The 15,405-nt window shown below is 42.5% G+C and overlaps 2 protein-coding genes across 7 annotated transcripts; one reads left to right on the top strand and one right to left on the bottom strand.

The window, feature by feature from the left end:
• Window positions 1–1,012: 1,012 nt before the first annotated feature.
• Window positions 1,013–14,547, bottom strand: LOC105565781 (epidermal growth factor receptor substrate 15-like 1). Of its 6 annotated transcripts, none has more exons than XM_012019250.1 (14): window positions 14,127–14,547; window positions 13,574–13,618; window positions 13,212–13,445; window positions 12,864–13,136; window positions 12,379–12,624; window positions 12,116–12,276; window positions 11,871–12,030; window positions 8,276–8,521; window positions 7,417–7,479; window positions 6,385–6,728; window positions 6,119–6,293; window positions 5,733–5,858; window positions 5,263–5,571; window positions 1,013–3,933 (listed from the first exon to the last, which is right to left on the bottom strand). In XM_012019250.1, exons 1-14 carry the CDS (start codon window positions 14,151–14,153, stop codon window positions 3,196–3,198), a joined length of 3,147 nt encoding a protein of 1,048 aa, XP_011874640.1. In that variant the 5' UTR covers window positions 14,154–14,547; the 3' UTR covers window positions 1,013–3,195. The 6 variants fall into 6 exon arrangements, with proteins under 6 accessions (XP_011874640.1, XP_011874639.1, XP_011874643.1 ...); XM_012019249.1 differs by lacking the exon at window positions 14,127–14,547 and adding an exon at window positions 13,818–14,098; XM_012019254.1 differs by lacking the exon at window positions 14,127–14,547 and adding an exon at window positions 13,818–14,098 and having other exon boundaries at window positions 3,791–3,929.
• Window positions 8,533–11,856, top strand: LOC105565780. The gene is made up of 8 exons (XM_012019248.1): window positions 8,533–9,339; window positions 9,468–9,651; window positions 9,732–9,912; window positions 10,091–10,415; window positions 10,483–10,685; window positions 11,083–11,264; window positions 11,338–11,493; window positions 11,581–11,856. The coding sequence occupies exons 1-8, from the start codon at window positions 9,195–9,197 to the stop codon at window positions 11,750–11,752; spliced, it is 1,548 nt and encodes a 515-aa protein (XP_011874638.1). The 5' UTR covers window positions 8,533–9,194; the 3' UTR covers window positions 11,753–11,856.
• Window positions 14,548–15,405: the final 858 nt, after the last annotated feature.

Raw genomic sequence — 15,405 nt, 5'->3', positions numbered from 1 at the left:
CAAAATGTGCAAATTGGCTACGTAGTTCAATGTCCACGTTTTCAATGTCCACAGAGGGCGTATCGCATTCGCGTATCACGAAAAACGGGGCCGTGACATCTCTCAGGCTTCTCTCTGGTATAGATTTTACCGGAGAACCATGGCATGTGTAAAAGTATAGAGAGGCGTACGCTTTTCAAACGTTGCGCCATCAGTTCGCTGCGCTTGCGCGCGTGTAGGTCAGATTTAAATGCTGACGCACGACGCTGGATTCGGCGTCAAACCTGGTCACGTGATAGATTTTTGAATTCCCGCGTAGAGTAAGAAAAGCTAAACTGTGTTTAGCTTCGACGCTCGACGCTCATTTCAGTCAATCCAGTTGGTAGGTTTCGTTATCTATTGATTCCGGACGCTCAAACAAGCATGGACGCTGGCTATTTGACGCTATTTGCTCCTCCATAGATCGAGCGTCAAGTGTAGTCACGTGACCAGACTTGACGCTCGAATCCAGCGTCGAGCGTCAGCACGAAATCCGACCCTATTGGTAATCAAAGTTCGTCCAGAATGTAGACATTTAAATACGGCATTGGTCGGTGATACAAAGTTAAAATTTGTAAATGTAAGACGAAATTATTGGCATGAAACTTTGTAAATTAATAATATTCATTTACAAAGTTTCGTACAAAGAATACCAGACGAATATGACGATAATAAACACGTATGCACCAATACTGATTAACAAGTAGTATAGTAAAGAATATATGACTGCACTAATAAGAAAAATGGAAGATTATTCAGGAGTAAAAAAATAAAAAAAAGATTATTACATTCCAAGTTGGTTTCATTGACATCTTCATCATTGAACGGACCTTTTCTACGGATCCTTCTACTGATACTTAGACATTCTTAACATTTTATAATTGCAGGGTGTACCTTGATCTACAATACATGCATACTTGTAGAATGTAGAACGTATAGTTTTCTTTCTTTTGGATATAGCTTGTATAGACGTCCGAATAATATCGCGAAAGAATAGTCGAAGGATGAATAATAGAGTTTAATAATCATACAATTGGAAAACTTCGTCGCTTCCAGCTGTTTTGACCACAAGAGGACTATATGTTCAACCTCTTTCTCTTTAGACATTTACACAGGCACACACCCATGCACGCACGCACGCACGCACACAAAACGATCCAAAAATGACACTCTCAAACGTGCAGAAGGAAATATATTTTTTCGAAAGAGAATAAAATAAAACTTGATATTTTGGTCTTTCTGACTGTAAGAATCGATGCACCCTCCTGTCCTAATACGACCAATTCACCATATTCGACGAGACACAACGAATCGTTCAAGAATCGAGTATTACACGGCCTGTCGCACACTTTGTTAAAAACAAATCGACGGATCTGCTTTCTACTTTTGCATTTGTTACATGTGTTATCTGCGTACTCTTACGATATGTGACGTATACTTGCGCGAGTCGTTCGCAAGCTTTCAATCTAAACGGATAAGGGAAAGTCGTGCAATTATATATTATACGTTTACACATTATATTATAAGGATATATCATATCGTTTATATCATCTTGTCCGGCACGTATGGACAACTGAATTCTTATTTAGACCGAACTTTTTGTCGGCGCGACAAAGACCCGCCCGTCGTGATGCTGACTGAATAAAACGTACGAGAGACAGATACCCAGAACGTTAGAGATGACCGAAAACTCTCTCGACTGCCGCTCGAACTCTATCGGTCAAAGCGAGACGAGTCGCGCGCAAAAACCAATTTAAGCGATAGATATATTTGAAAGTATCGTACATTTATTTTAGTGGAATTTTCTCAACGCGTACCTACAGTACGTACATATACTCGCGTACACGTTACATACATACACGTTAAACGTCTAAAGGCGGGATGAAATGAAAATTACATAATAGACGCGTGTCGAAACTGAATAGAGACACATGTGCCTTTGCACTGAGATTACTGACGATGCGTTGTATAGACCATACAATATACATATGTGTACTAAACTTACAACTAAACAATTACAATAAAAACTTACGCAATGAGAATTATCGTGACTTGACATATCTCTCGTAATATTAATATATATACATCGTATGAGATACATGCGTAACGTCGTTGTCGAAATTATACGATATTACAATGTAGCGACGAGACGGACGTGATCCTTTGCGTTTGGTCCTCGAGTCCTTATTCGTCGGGTACAGATATGAGAGAACTCGTTTTCGCCAAGCGCAGAGACACGCCCGCCCTTGAGACACTACATTCTTTGGAACGTTCTAAAACTGAATCAGACGGCATTGTCGCGGAAATTATTTCAATACTTTGCTCCTTTCTCTCTCACACCCATACACACACGCACGCACGCTCGCTCTCACACATATACACACACGCACACATACATATCAAGTTTACGTTGAAGGCTGGCGTCAAGTGACTTAGATCTCATACGCTGCTGAGCAATCAGCGACAAGTATCGTTGAAATCTCGTAATATTCGATTACTATATAGGCGTTTACATATTGATAACGATGCGTTTAATGATACTGTTACCGTGCTTTGATCGAATAACTCTTTTACAACATGAACTTTTCACATATTATTTTTATTATCATTCAAGTATATTTATTAGTTGTAACTCATTTTCAGAATAGCCGCGTAACGCTCTTAGATCGAATAGCGTTCACGAATAGTGGGTTCGCGAGAGAGAGAGAAAAAAAAGAAGAGTACAGGCGACACAAAAGTAACAGAAAAGAAAGAATAAGGTAATTCTCGTCTCCTCAATTCTCGCCAATTGTCGACAATTCTCGTCGATTCTCGCAAATATTATAGCTCGACCGTTTGAAAACACAGATATATGAAATTCTTAACGCGCTCAAATATATCGAATGACCATAATCATCTCTGTAATAACATCCGTAATAATCTCTCCCTTTCTTTTAGGGTACTCTTAATATCTGTGTACACTCGACGTTATTGTCAATCTGATAAACCTGTGACTACATCTCGCTTCTACACGTGATGCTAATAATGCGTAACAATACAAGCTTGCACAATGTCATTATTATGAGACTGTCTCATGCAATTTGACGGGTTCGTGATTAACGGCGTGACAATCAACGAAAGGAAGTAGCGTTATCCTTTAACCTTAAGGTAGGATAGGGTAGGGTAGGTTTTAAACGTTTAAACGTTTCCCGATTTTCCCCGTTTACTCAGCTCGAGAGCGAGAGCCAGCTCGGCGTCCTCCTTTTCCTTACGCCTGAGCCTCTCCTCCTCCGCCTTTATACTCTGCTTTTCTGCCCACGCCAGTTGCTCGTCCTCCGACAAGTTCGTTATGTTATTACCGTTCCACATCTTGCCGAAGCTGTCGGAGAGTTTTTCATCGTTGTAACAGACACTGGATTCGTGCCTCGCCGCGGCCTTAGCGTTGTCCTTGGCCGAGAACGCTTCGTCGAGATTGATCGTTTTCGACGCCTTGACGTTGGCGAACGCTTGGGAAAACTCGGCCTCGATGTCTCGAACGTTCGCTTTGTTCTCGGCGGAAAAGGCCTTTCCAAAGTCGACGTCGAACTTGCTCGCGCTGCTCGTGCCGTCCCTCTCGGCTTTCGCTTTAGCGAGCGGGAAGGTGTTTGAGAAATCGTTGTCGAAATTGTCTTTAGCCGAAGTGCCCAGATTGCCTTTACTCGAGAACGCGGCTCGCGTCTCGAAGCCGAAAGGATCCGTCGTCCCCCTGCTGCTCTTGTTGGCGTTCAAGTCCTCCGTCTCGTCGGCGAACGGGTCCGTTATGTTGAAAGGGTCTTCGTAACGATAGTCTCGAAACGGATCCTCCGTAAAGTCCGACAGCTTCGGTTGCTGCGCCACCGCTACGTGGGTTTTACTCGTCGCTCTTGCTGGGGCCGTTCGATTAGCCGTCGGTTCTGGCTGAAGCAGGTTTTTGTCACTGGTCAATTTCGTTTTACTGAAAAGGTACAAGAGAAAATGACGCGGACACCGTTGACCTCCGCGGCTGCCGGCTGGATAGGGCTCTCACTACGTCACAAAGCTATCGAGGGTGCTGTAATATCATTTGCTGCGATCCGTTCGAGCCGTGTCTCGAGCTGAACAAACTATTGCCAGACGAGAAAAACCTCGTCGTTATCCGCCATACACTGATGGACGCGGCTCGAACGCACGCGTCGCCGAAAAAGAGAAAAACTAAAAATCACAATCAAATGTATTCATGCGACAAATAAACGTGAAATGTCCTAAAAAGAAAAATAATAAACCAATTAGTTTTGCAGACGGTACGCTCCACAAGACAGCTCAACAGTGGGGAAAACTAACAAAATTGTACAGCTTCTATACCTAAATACAAAACAAAATACACGCAATAAATTAAATCACATATAGTGAGGATTATGTACAACCCCCAAAAAAGTAATTTATTAGTGTCAAGTTTGACGAGTGTGGAGAGAATAGATTTGATTCGTTTGAGATAAAATTCTATCTTGAGATCAAGTACCACATCGTGTTTAACATTCTTTCACGACCATATTTTTACTTTAGCACTTTATTAATACAATGTCTTTTTGATAATCGAATGCATGCGGAACCATTTGATTTTTTGACGTCTATTTTCTACAACTCGTAAACACCGTGACTTGGTGCAACAGTAAACGTTTCTTTAGTGTTGGAACAGTTACACATGTGCCTGGCAGACGGTAGCACGTGCTACACGTAAGTGGGACATGCCAAGAAACTGCAGATAGACAAAAGATGTGTAAGTGGACTCCAGTGGTCATGGAAAGATTAAACTCATTTATAGTACGTTCTCTAGCAACTGTGGTAAAATATTTTGTGGAAGGTCCGAATATATCGCGCCAATTGAAAGAGTTTGGAATTTTTGCTACTGTACCTTTGCAGACAAAGGGGCTCAGTTTTCGAGTAAATTCGCTGGAGGAAAATAAAATCGGATATTCTCTATATTTTATTTTCCTCATCCTGCGTCACTCTATAATTCTATGTGTATGAACGTCGTAAGGCAGGTTCTTTTTTCATATTTATCTCCCGACATAATCCATCAATCACACATCACATGTAAGATACCTAATGTAAGGTACTGAACAATTACGATAACATTATAAACAGAAAAGGTTGCCAAGATTATTCGAGGATGATGCGCCATTGAGGGGAAGTAGCAGAAAAGGGGAAAACAAAAGTAGAAAACAGTCAGAAGATACTACTGGAAATAAAATAACATAAAATACGCACCTTGGAATCAAAATTGGCAAAGTCGGCGAATCCGGAAGATGCAAAACTATTATTGTTATCGAGTGTTGTCTGCTGAGCGCTAAATGGATCTGAATTTGCGTTCGCAAATGGGTCTGGAGTAGGTGAAGGCGTTGGAGGTGCGGGCGCCGCTCTCATTGGGCCGGCAGGACCTTGACTCGGCCGTGGCGGAGCCGGACGCGGCGGTGGTTGCTTCGCTTTCTTCGGTGGAAGAGCAGGACTGGGGCTCTCCGGACGTGGAGGTGCGTGAAGATTGGCAAATGGATCCTCTCCAAACGGATCCTTCGTATCCTTAACAGAAAGCCATCGTTTCTATTAGCACTTTATTTCAGCAACGTTCCGTTACAGGATGAAATTCTATATCTCTGATTCGCACACAAGCGGCGTTGGAAATACGGAGATTTCGGATGAGACGTTTGCAGTTTGCAAACAAGTAAAACCGATTTACATACCGATGTAGCTGCGGGCGCAGCTTTATTCTCAGCTCGTTTCCCGCTACCAAACGGGTCGAAAGGATCTTGCTTTGCCGCTACGTTGCTATTATCGAACGCGGTAAAAGGATCTGCCGCAAAACCGCTCTATGGGATGAGACTCGTTTGTTAATGATCACTAGTGCTCACAACAGAATGAAAAATGCAAACATTGCTCATAATAAATAAATATTACATCGCTATAGCCAAACCACAGTCTGGCATTTTCTACTCTTTGTCCTTCGGGACCTTGTTCTCCTTTTTGTCGCTGCGTCTATTCTATACACATCGTGGAGTAGATCACGTAGATACGCATATGCGAAGTGACGAAAGAGTAACGCGAGAGACAAAACGTAAAAAGAACTTACGTTAGATTGCTGCGCGGAAAACGCGTTTCCGAACGGATCGGACATCGGTGTGTTAAATGCTTCTTTGGCTTGATTCGATGCAAAAGGATCTTGGTCTCCAAATCCGTTTAACGTCCCGGTTACATCTGCTTCCATTTCATTCGTCTTGCCCGTATTCTCAGTTGCCATTTCGTACCTAATGTTTTTCCACACGTGCATACAGAAATGTCATTACGATTCCAATAAGAAAGATCGTCTTAGACAATTAGACAAACGAAACTACGCACTCTATATCTTCAATCTCAGGTATAAATTGTAGACTAGTATCAGGTACAAGATTGACGTCACCCGCGGCGAGCGCAGAATCGTAAAGCGCAATGGCATCGCTCATCTGACGTTGCTGTTCCTGCAAATGAGTGATCTTCGCCTTTGCTTGACAGATCTCTAATTGAGTATCTTGCAACTTTTTCGTCAGCTCGTTCAGTTGGTCCCTGTTTTTATTCTGCTGCTGCTCCAATTGCTGCTCCTCCTGTCGCAGTCCTTCGAGCTCCTGCCTCTTCGAGTTTAGCTCATCTTCCTGACCTCGCAGCACCGATTCTTGTTCCTCAGCTTGCTGACGGAGCTTGTCGACCTTGAGGAAATGAAATTGACTCGTAAAGAATTCCACTTGCTTGTGTCCCCCCCCCCCTCCCGCTCACCCGAGTAGACTTCAAGTGAAAATAATAGAAAAACCCGCACATGTTATTAGTCGGTATGCTTGTATGCAGCTGCTGTTTACGTTTGTACAATTGATAGTCGATACAGATCAAAACAAGTGAAAAGATACGCGACTTAATTTTATTTGCTCGATAACAGTTTAATTTCGCTACTTTGTATATCACAGAAAAGAGTGTAACGAAAGGTGTGTGTACCGTGCATGCCAGAAAAGCACTAATAATGCATTAGCCTTATCGCGTCTTGTGCGAAAGTAGAGTTGAATGATATGCTTGTAACAGAGATTGCGTATGCTATATTTTTACCTTATTACAATTAGTACGAAACTTCCTTCAAAAGACATGTATTTATCATCTATTTATCAGAGACAGACAATTTTAGCGATATACATACATACACAAACGCGCGAGCGCACACACGCAACACGTATACGCGTCGTAGGAACGTAACAAACTACGTAGTTACGTAAAGGGGGAAAAAAAGAAAAGGAAAAAATTTACCCGAGACTTCATTCTTAGTAACCGCGACAGATACCGAATGACACTTTAATGCGCAAAGATAACGACAAGATCCACTTTAAGCGGCACTGTCATCTTTTTATGTACCTTCTTCAGTTCCCTCTGAATCTTCTCTTCGACCTCACTCAAATCTCTATCTACTTCAGTCTTCTACAAGCCAAACATAATAAAACAAAATCATAAAGAAAAACAAACACAAATACAAACTAAATAATTGAACTAGATAATTAAACGCACAATTGAATAATTAACAATAATTAAACGGTGAATTAAATTTTTATCCATTTTCCTCGCCTTTTCTCTCGTTCCTCTTCCTTACTTTTGTCTTCTTTAATTTACCGCCTGATAAACAACGACGCGGGTGACATCAGAAATATACGTATGCAAAGTGAACGAGCATACGATGGATTCGGGACATTTACGAATAAATAATGATTAAAAAAAACAATAGGAAAATGTAGTATGATAGTAATTGATGTCAGTTGTCTTGTATTGCTGTTGCATTCGTGCTCTCTATTATTCGTACAAAACGAAACGTAAATGCATCGATATACTCCAAGTGCAATGGTTCGTACGTATTTTTTACGTACTATATATCGCACCTGATTGCATTTATTTGAATATTTACCGACTAACCAATGTAGAAGAATTGCTAAACGACGCACAAACCCTGGCTGAGGTAATATCTTTCGCAATATTTCTTTAATTAGAGTTTGCCAGTTAGTGCCGTTTAGCAATTTTTCTACATTGGTTAATCGTGTACTGGCGTCAAATAATTCTTTACGGTATTTATCGATTAGTTAAAAAATTGGCCTCATCTTACGCGACTTGAGAGCAATGTACATGCGGCAACTGTATGTATATGCGTACCGCGTGTAGTTGTATCTAAAAAGCAGTGCGCGGACATTCAGTAAGCAAGCCGATACATTACCCAATTTCCGTTTACCTGCGCTTTCAAATCGTTCAACCTCTTCTGCGCCTCACCCTTCTGATTTCCAAGTTGCTTCAGGGTAGCCGCAAGCGTATCCAATTCGCTCTGAAGACTCTTAATCTCCCCGTTTTTTATCTTAATGTCGGCTTCCTTTTGCGCTATATCCTGCTCCATGCTTTGTCTTTCACGCACAAGTTCCGCTATGTCTTTACTTATCATATCCAACTCTGGATTTGAGTAGCCTGATATGTTATTGTTTTCCTGTAGTATAAACGAAATGTTAATGTATGTTCGATGTCGCTGCAATATTTCCTATCGTATAAACAGGTACATATACTCGTATGTGTAGGTAAAATTGACTTGTGTTAGAAAGGAAAGAAGGCGCAAACTGTAATTTCAATTAACTCTACATCAATTTAAATTACAATCTTCGTATAGAGAACAAAGTGTTATCAATAAGTGCAGCTCTAATGTGACCTTCAAGCAACTATTCAAGGTCAAATTAATGACACCATCTTACGTCTTTTATCTCATCCAACTTTTGTCTCAAACATTTGTTTCTAAAATGCAGTTTTCGAAAAATTTAGGGGTTTTCACACTTTTCCCTCACCCTGTATAATTTATATAACGCCAAAAAAAAGTATGCCATTTGATTTAACTGTCCTGTGTATCTTTCATTTCTAAATTTCCTTTTCGTCGCAACAATTTCGCTCGTGGAGCTTTACAAATCCACGAGCGTTTCGTTAACATCCTTCGACAAATAGCTGTGACGGCTCGCGTTCGACTTTGTGTAAACAATGTATTCATTTACATTCATCTGCACAGATCTTTATATTACCATGCAAATGTGTATGGAGAAAAAAAAAAGTGAACCGATATTAGATTGGCATTTCGTTTCATACATTGCGAATACTTCACGCAGCGACTATACACAATGATAATAAGGGTACGTGTAGTTCCACTCTTAATCTATTATTTGAACAATATACCCTTAGCCTTAGCTTTGTCGCAAAAACCGAACTTGTTAAACAAGCATGAATTACGAAAACAGATTAATACATTGTCTAATGGCAAGCACGGTAGGTAGGCGCTTCAATTACACGTGGGTGACAAGATATACAGATAATTACATTGCGTGTATGTGCGCACATACAAATGCAAGTATACGACGGTAATTATGAGAAAGATTTAAATGATTGTAAACAAGGTGACAAAATGTTTCTGAATGTCGACGAATCTGAATACCCGAGAGCTAACAAGACCCTAAGACGTGTACACAAGCAACAGTGGCTGGATTATTACAAGTGTTTGGAGAGGACGTATGCGGACGCGAGGCACGACAGAATCACCTATCCGAACGCGCTCGTAGCGCTCGAGGGAACGTCCGTGACGTGCGAGTGACAAAATAACAGCAATATAATCGTAAAAATGTGTCACAATTACAATGAGGCTCGAACAAATTAATTTACAGCTTAGAATGCCGAATCTGCATCTCGCCGATGGAGATACGCGTGACTTCTCTAACAGAATGGTACTTCGGTAGCAGCAACAGCAGCGGTGAAAGTAATAGCGCTAAAAGTACACTGTGGAACACGGACTATCGCATTCTTAATTCACCAGACAACCGATATGTCACCATGTACAATGTCAAGGTATAAATTCAAAGATTACATACAATACGTAATCACAGGAAAGGCGACGATGACGCTCTCTTTTTTATGTTATTGAAAAAAGATGACCCATTTGTTATCTTCGCAATTATGTTAACCGATAAAAAATACATATAAATGTATAGTATAATTAATAAATTAATATGATTCTCTCTCCGAGTTGGAGCAAGCAGGAACGTATTGGTGTGAAGTAGGAGACACCATAGGATCAGTTTACTACTTGCACATTGACAGCGATTTGAAAACGGTAAATGTACAGCCACCGGATAGCGCGGTGATGGTGGAAAATGTGCCGGAGTACAAGCTGAGGGTTCACACCGCTTGGACAACGTGGAGTCCCTGCTCCACGTGCGACGCGGTCGGGATAAAGCTGCGATACGGTTACTGCACCGTCTCCCTCTTGGAAATGTCAGAGCACAGATATCTCGCTAACGAAAGCACACCGACAACGAATCAGCATACGAAGCCGCGACGTATGAAGCGAGGTATAGAAAGAAAGGTGAGTGTAAAAGTCGTTAAAGCTCCGATTGAATTCCTATATGAAATTTCAAGCCGGTGAACGGAATCGTGCGCGCAGAGGCGTGATGCAGGCAGACGTGGACGTGACAAATACAACTTTGAGCATTCAATTGAGAACGGTACTAATGTTGTTTAGAAACAAACTACCGTGCAAATCGAGACTTCTTCCGGAACAAGTTCGACAAATTCCCGGTATTAAGGAGAGAAAAACTGCAATAATGAGTCGATACTGCAAGGTACGCACGTTACAGCACATCAAGTTACGATATTTGAGATTGAGAAAATGATAGTGAATCTCTCTCTCTTGCTCTCTCTACTTTTCTCCAACACTGCATGCTATATATATACTTGTTACGGTTTTCGACAGTACACACTAAGCAAGATGTATAAAAATTTGATTCACAATTGCATCGTATCTTGTCAAGTAAACAGTTCAATTTAAGCATGTAATGTTCCACGTTTCCCGTAAGAATTGACTTCTTATCGTCATCGATCAAATGTAAATGGTAGTAAAGAGAGAAGTCGTATCAAAAGGGAAACATTCGAATGTAATCGCGATCTAATATGACTGTGACGATAGAAAGTTTAATGAGAATCGAACAATTAATTAAGAATCTATTCTCCTTGCAACAGAAAACATGTGAGAGAAATATTATATTCCAAGTGCGCGATGAAAAGGGCAATGTTCTGGAAAGTGCAAACAATAGCGCTGGTATATTTTCCATGATTCAAGGAATACCCGAAGCACTGCCATCGATTGCACGTAGCGTAATTTATGAAAAACACAATAAAAAGATGAAGCTCGTTTGTCCAGGGTAAACTTTACGGCACAAATTCCAATTGAGTTTCGCTAATCACGATAAATGTGAGAAATAAAATTTATTTTAGAAATTTGAACGCGGATACTCCAATTGTTTGGCGAATCGATGACAAAGCGATAATACCATCTCACATTAAATTGCAATCGAATGGAAGAATTCGTATTAATCCTCAGATGCAAATACTATTTGAACCTTTAAAGTTTGAGGATGCTAATACATACAGGTAAGTCGAGGGACTTGGTCAGCGGACAAGGATACGACGAGGAACAACGAAAAAAAAAAAAAAAACTCATTTCTCTTTACCACCTAGCTGTTGGCAGAATAACGAAGTTGCTGGAATAATAAAGCTGAATGTGATTGGAGAGATGGAGTTCAGGCTGAGTCACCATGTTATCTTAATTGGTGCCGCCGTTATAATTAGCGTAGTTCTGATAACGTTTTGGAGGGCATTCAAGGGACGTACGCGATACACGATGCATTGATAAGTTCGTAAACGCTGACGTGTAAGTTGAATCGTTCGGCTCGTCAGCGACAGTTTGTAAAATAACAATTTACTCGGAACGGAGAATGATAAACTCGCTCAAGTAGTAGAAATATTACCACTATAGTTTCCCCCGCTTTCCGTATGGAGGGCGGTATCATTTCAGGAGTCAAGCTTGCCGGCGGATCTATGCCATTGAGTTTTTGCTTGATGAGCCACATAGCAATGGCAAATTGCTCCTTATTCAGCTTGCCGCTTTGACAAATGTCACACAAACTCCTAATTCATTAAATGTTCCTTTCGTTAATGTTGCGTTAATATTGACAAGTTGTGGTAAATATAACAAAAGCGCCGCTGCCATTACCATATGTGGGCTAAGACGTGATGCGCAAGTCCACTTTGCAGGAAAACGTCCTTGATCTCTACACCAGAAACAAATCCATCCCTGTCCAGGTCGGCTTGTAAGAATAATTTTTCCGCAGCTATTTGATCTTCGGCCGAAACTACCCATTGCTGCACGCTTGTCTGAGAATACACACAGGTGAAAGAATTACTATGCTATTGCTAGGGAAACGCAATAAGTGGGGAGAGGCGTTCCGAGTTAATAAATTACAGTTGAAAAGATACCTTTACAACGTCTAACCCAGTCAAGCTCTTTACAGCCGTAGTATTGGGTAAGGGTGGGATAGGCGGTGGTTGTGGTTGCGGTTGCGATTGCGGTGACGGTGAAGCGGCAATCGCTATGCTCATTGGCGTAGGAGATTTAGCCTTGGGGACAATAACGTCTTTCCTTTTACCAGGTGGCATTAATTCTGGTGGAAGTACACTCGGTATCGCATATTTTTCCAATGCTTTATACACAAGATGCATAGCCTGCGTAATCAAAGTCGGATAAAGAGAAGGAAGACGGTATAATTCCACGTGAGAAAACGAGTGATATTTAACGTCCAACATAAAGACCTTTCGGTACTTTACACGATATTACACAGTCACTGTCATTACGTGAGCGTTGCCTCGACTACAGCTACAGCAAGAGTTTGTACAGCAAAGGTTCGGAGTGTATACGAAAAAAAGGGGGAAAGATTACGATTATACAATTGGCGTATACTCACAACTACAAATTCATGTCTATCCAGCATACCATCCTTGTCCATGTCCGCCAAGTCCCAAATCTTGCCGAGAGTATCCAGGGGAAGCTTGCTGTCCATAAGAACACCTTTCACCTTATTCCCAGATATATAGCCGTTGGACGGCTGTAAGCTATCAAAGAGCTGATCGTATTTCGCCCGTTCCGTCGGATTAATCGACCAATCTCCGCTACTGACGGACGTTATAACGGGCAGAGCATTGGCGACGGTCTTCTGCGGGATAATCGGGATGTCGCCCTGACAAGAGGAGAGACAAGTAGTAGGTGGAACAAATTGAAATGGATTGGAATAAAAACACGATGTTAAATTTACCATTTTCGGCGGCGGCATCTCGAGACTTAAATTAGACATATTCAGGTCCTTCCCTGTCTGGGCTAACGCGCACAGCTTGAGCGCGACGAACAAGCCGGACTTGTCCAGGGAGCCCCGCGACTGCGGGTCCGACATATCCCATATTTTACTTAGAATGACGTCGCTCAGCTGGGACTTTTTGAGAAATCTCGCAGCGTCCATCGCCTCGATCCGTCCATATCCGTTTGGATCGACCTAGAGGCAAAAACGCACACGGCTGAGTATCCAAGCTGGTTGGGGACGCACATATGAGGAATGTGCATGGAAAGCTGTTCTCTCTACAGTATATAAGTATATATATAGACATGTATATGTATATACACCTGATTGTAATAAGCTTCGTATATCGCGGTATGGCTTCCAGCCACCTGTAAATGGAACGAAACGCATATACAAATGTATTCTTCATCTTAATATTAGTGTTGGTTGTTGGACGCGTGCGATAAACAACGAGTAACGTAATCTCGTCTTGGGCGGTGACAAAAGTCGTATATAAATAAAGCTGGATATAGGCGAGCGGCGAGCGGCGAGAGACGACTCGTCGCGCGTAACGCTCTGGGACGCTACGGGATTAATGGTGACTCGACTATGGCGCATCCGTGGAACGGCGAAAGGCGCTTCCTCCCGGGTGAAGGTCCACCGACATTATACGTCGAGAGAGACTCGAGACCACTCGATACTCGAGGCACCGCCATCGAAGGCGAACGGTGGACCGCCCTCGGGAGCGACGGGTTCCTCGTCGAAGGCGAAAGTCCGGCGACTAGCGCGACAATTTGGTGCGAGCGACGAGGGGAGCACGCGGGAGGAAGCTCCTACGGCGCGCGCGAGGCACAATAAACGGTGTATCCTTGTAAAATCGTGAAAATCGCCGTGTACCTGCGTAGGTGACGGCAGGGCGGCCATACTTGCATTAAAGCACTGGCTTAACCAATCAGACTCTCAATCGATAGCGTACGATTTTAACAATTTCGTCCAACATTTCGCGGAAATCGCCCTTAAACTAATGGACGGATCGCGGCGATTTCTAAATTACCACGGTCCCATCCCTCCTTTACGCGCGGACGCGAAATCGAGCCGGGAGCGCGACGGCAATTGACTCGGGCAAAACGATTTAACGAGATGCGCGTCGAAATCTCTCTCTACCGTTTATTCAAAACCGCGGTCGCACTATACTTTGACCACTTTGACTATACTATAATACTGCCGGAGAGATAACGTGACAGTGAGATCGGTCGCGCCCGGGCTTTTTCCCGCACACACGTATGTAATGCCCTCGCACTGCCGGTACTTGTACTATCCCCAATGCCGACCGTAGTATGGTCAGAGAGAAACCTGCACGGGAATTCTGTAACTTGCTATCGAGGTTTTTCGATAACGTTAACTATAGGAACAACCAATGAAAATCTGCGTCTTTTTCGAAGATCGTCCTCGCTATTGGCGGTCGCTAGTTAACAGTGAACTCTATACATACTGGAATGAGTGATCTATTGTTCTGGCTGTTGCCGAGAGAGAGGTGCGTTTGGGTGAATCCTTGTCTCCTTCTAGTACTACCTGATTGGATAGTCGCACATAAATGACGAGAAGAAGGGCGTCATTTATATGCGATTATCCAATCAGGTAGTACTAGAAGGAGACAAGGATTCACCCAACGCACCTCTCTCTCGGCTACAGCCAGAACTATAGATCACTCATTCCAGTATGTATAGAGTTCACTGCTAGTTAACGATACCGAAAATCATCGATTGCAAGTTACAGAATTCCCGTACTGATTGCCCGTTCTACACCTAGGCCGGTATTCATAGTCCGAACGAAATTGATTGGTCCATTTTCTTGTGCATTTGCTTATAGACCAATCAAATTCGTTAAGCCCGTATCAGACTACGGATTGAGATTGGGATTATGGCTCCTGCCCACTGGACGCGGTAACGTTGCCGCGCGGCGGAACTTGGCTAGGGAAACCAGCGCTAGCCAATCCACATCCGAGCGCACGAGACGTTGAGCTAGTTTACACCGATCGTTTGGTACGCGTACCAAATACTATATCGGTATCAAATCGCTTGGTTCGCTCGATGTAAACGCTCGCGGATTACTTTAGTGCGCTCTGGTCTGATACTCCTGAATCGCTAGTATCAGACCAAGTTGGTGCGCGTATCAA

Source organism: Vollenhovia emeryi, unplaced genomic scaffold (assembly GCF_000949405.1).
Source record: "Vollenhovia emeryi isolate VEMERY1.0 unplaced genomic scaffold, V.emery_V1.0 DF939149.1, whole genome shotgun sequence".
In the NCBI taxonomy this organism is placed as follows: Eukaryota; Metazoa; Arthropoda; class Insecta; order Hymenoptera; family Formicidae; genus Vollenhovia; species Vollenhovia emeryi.
The sequence above is the reverse complement of the archived record's forward strand: the minus strand, read 5'-3'. Positions and strand labels throughout refer to the sequence as shown.

What these genes read in the sequence shown, in the direction of transcription:
- LOC105565780 (XM_012019248.1), top strand. Translation starts at nt 9,195, where the DNA reads ATGATAATAAGGGTACGTGTAGTTCCACTCTTAATCTATTATTTGAAC. An exon ending in ATTGTCTAATGGCAAGCACG is followed by an intron (nt 9,340 to 9,467) that starts GTAGGTAGGCGC and finishes ATTGTAAACAAG; the next exon opens with GTGACAAAATGTTTCTGAAT. An exon ending in GAGGATGCTAATACATACAG is followed by an intron (nt 11,494 to 11,580) that starts GTAAGTCGAGGG and finishes TTTACCACCTAG; the next exon opens with CTGTTGGCAGAATAACGAAG.
- LOC105565781 (XM_012019249.1), bottom strand. Translation starts at nt 13,847, where the DNA reads ATGCGCCATAGTCGAGTCACCATTAATCCC. An exon ending in TTTCCGCGCAGCAATCTAAC is followed by an intron (nt 5,859 to 6,118) that starts GTAAGTTCTTTT and finishes CTCATCCCATAG; the next exon opens with AGCGGTTTTGCGGCAGATCC. An exon ending in CTGCGCCCGCAGCTACATCG is followed by an intron (nt 5,572 to 5,732) that starts GTATGTAAATCG and finishes CTTTCTGTTAAG; the next exon opens with GATACGAAGGATCCGTTTGG.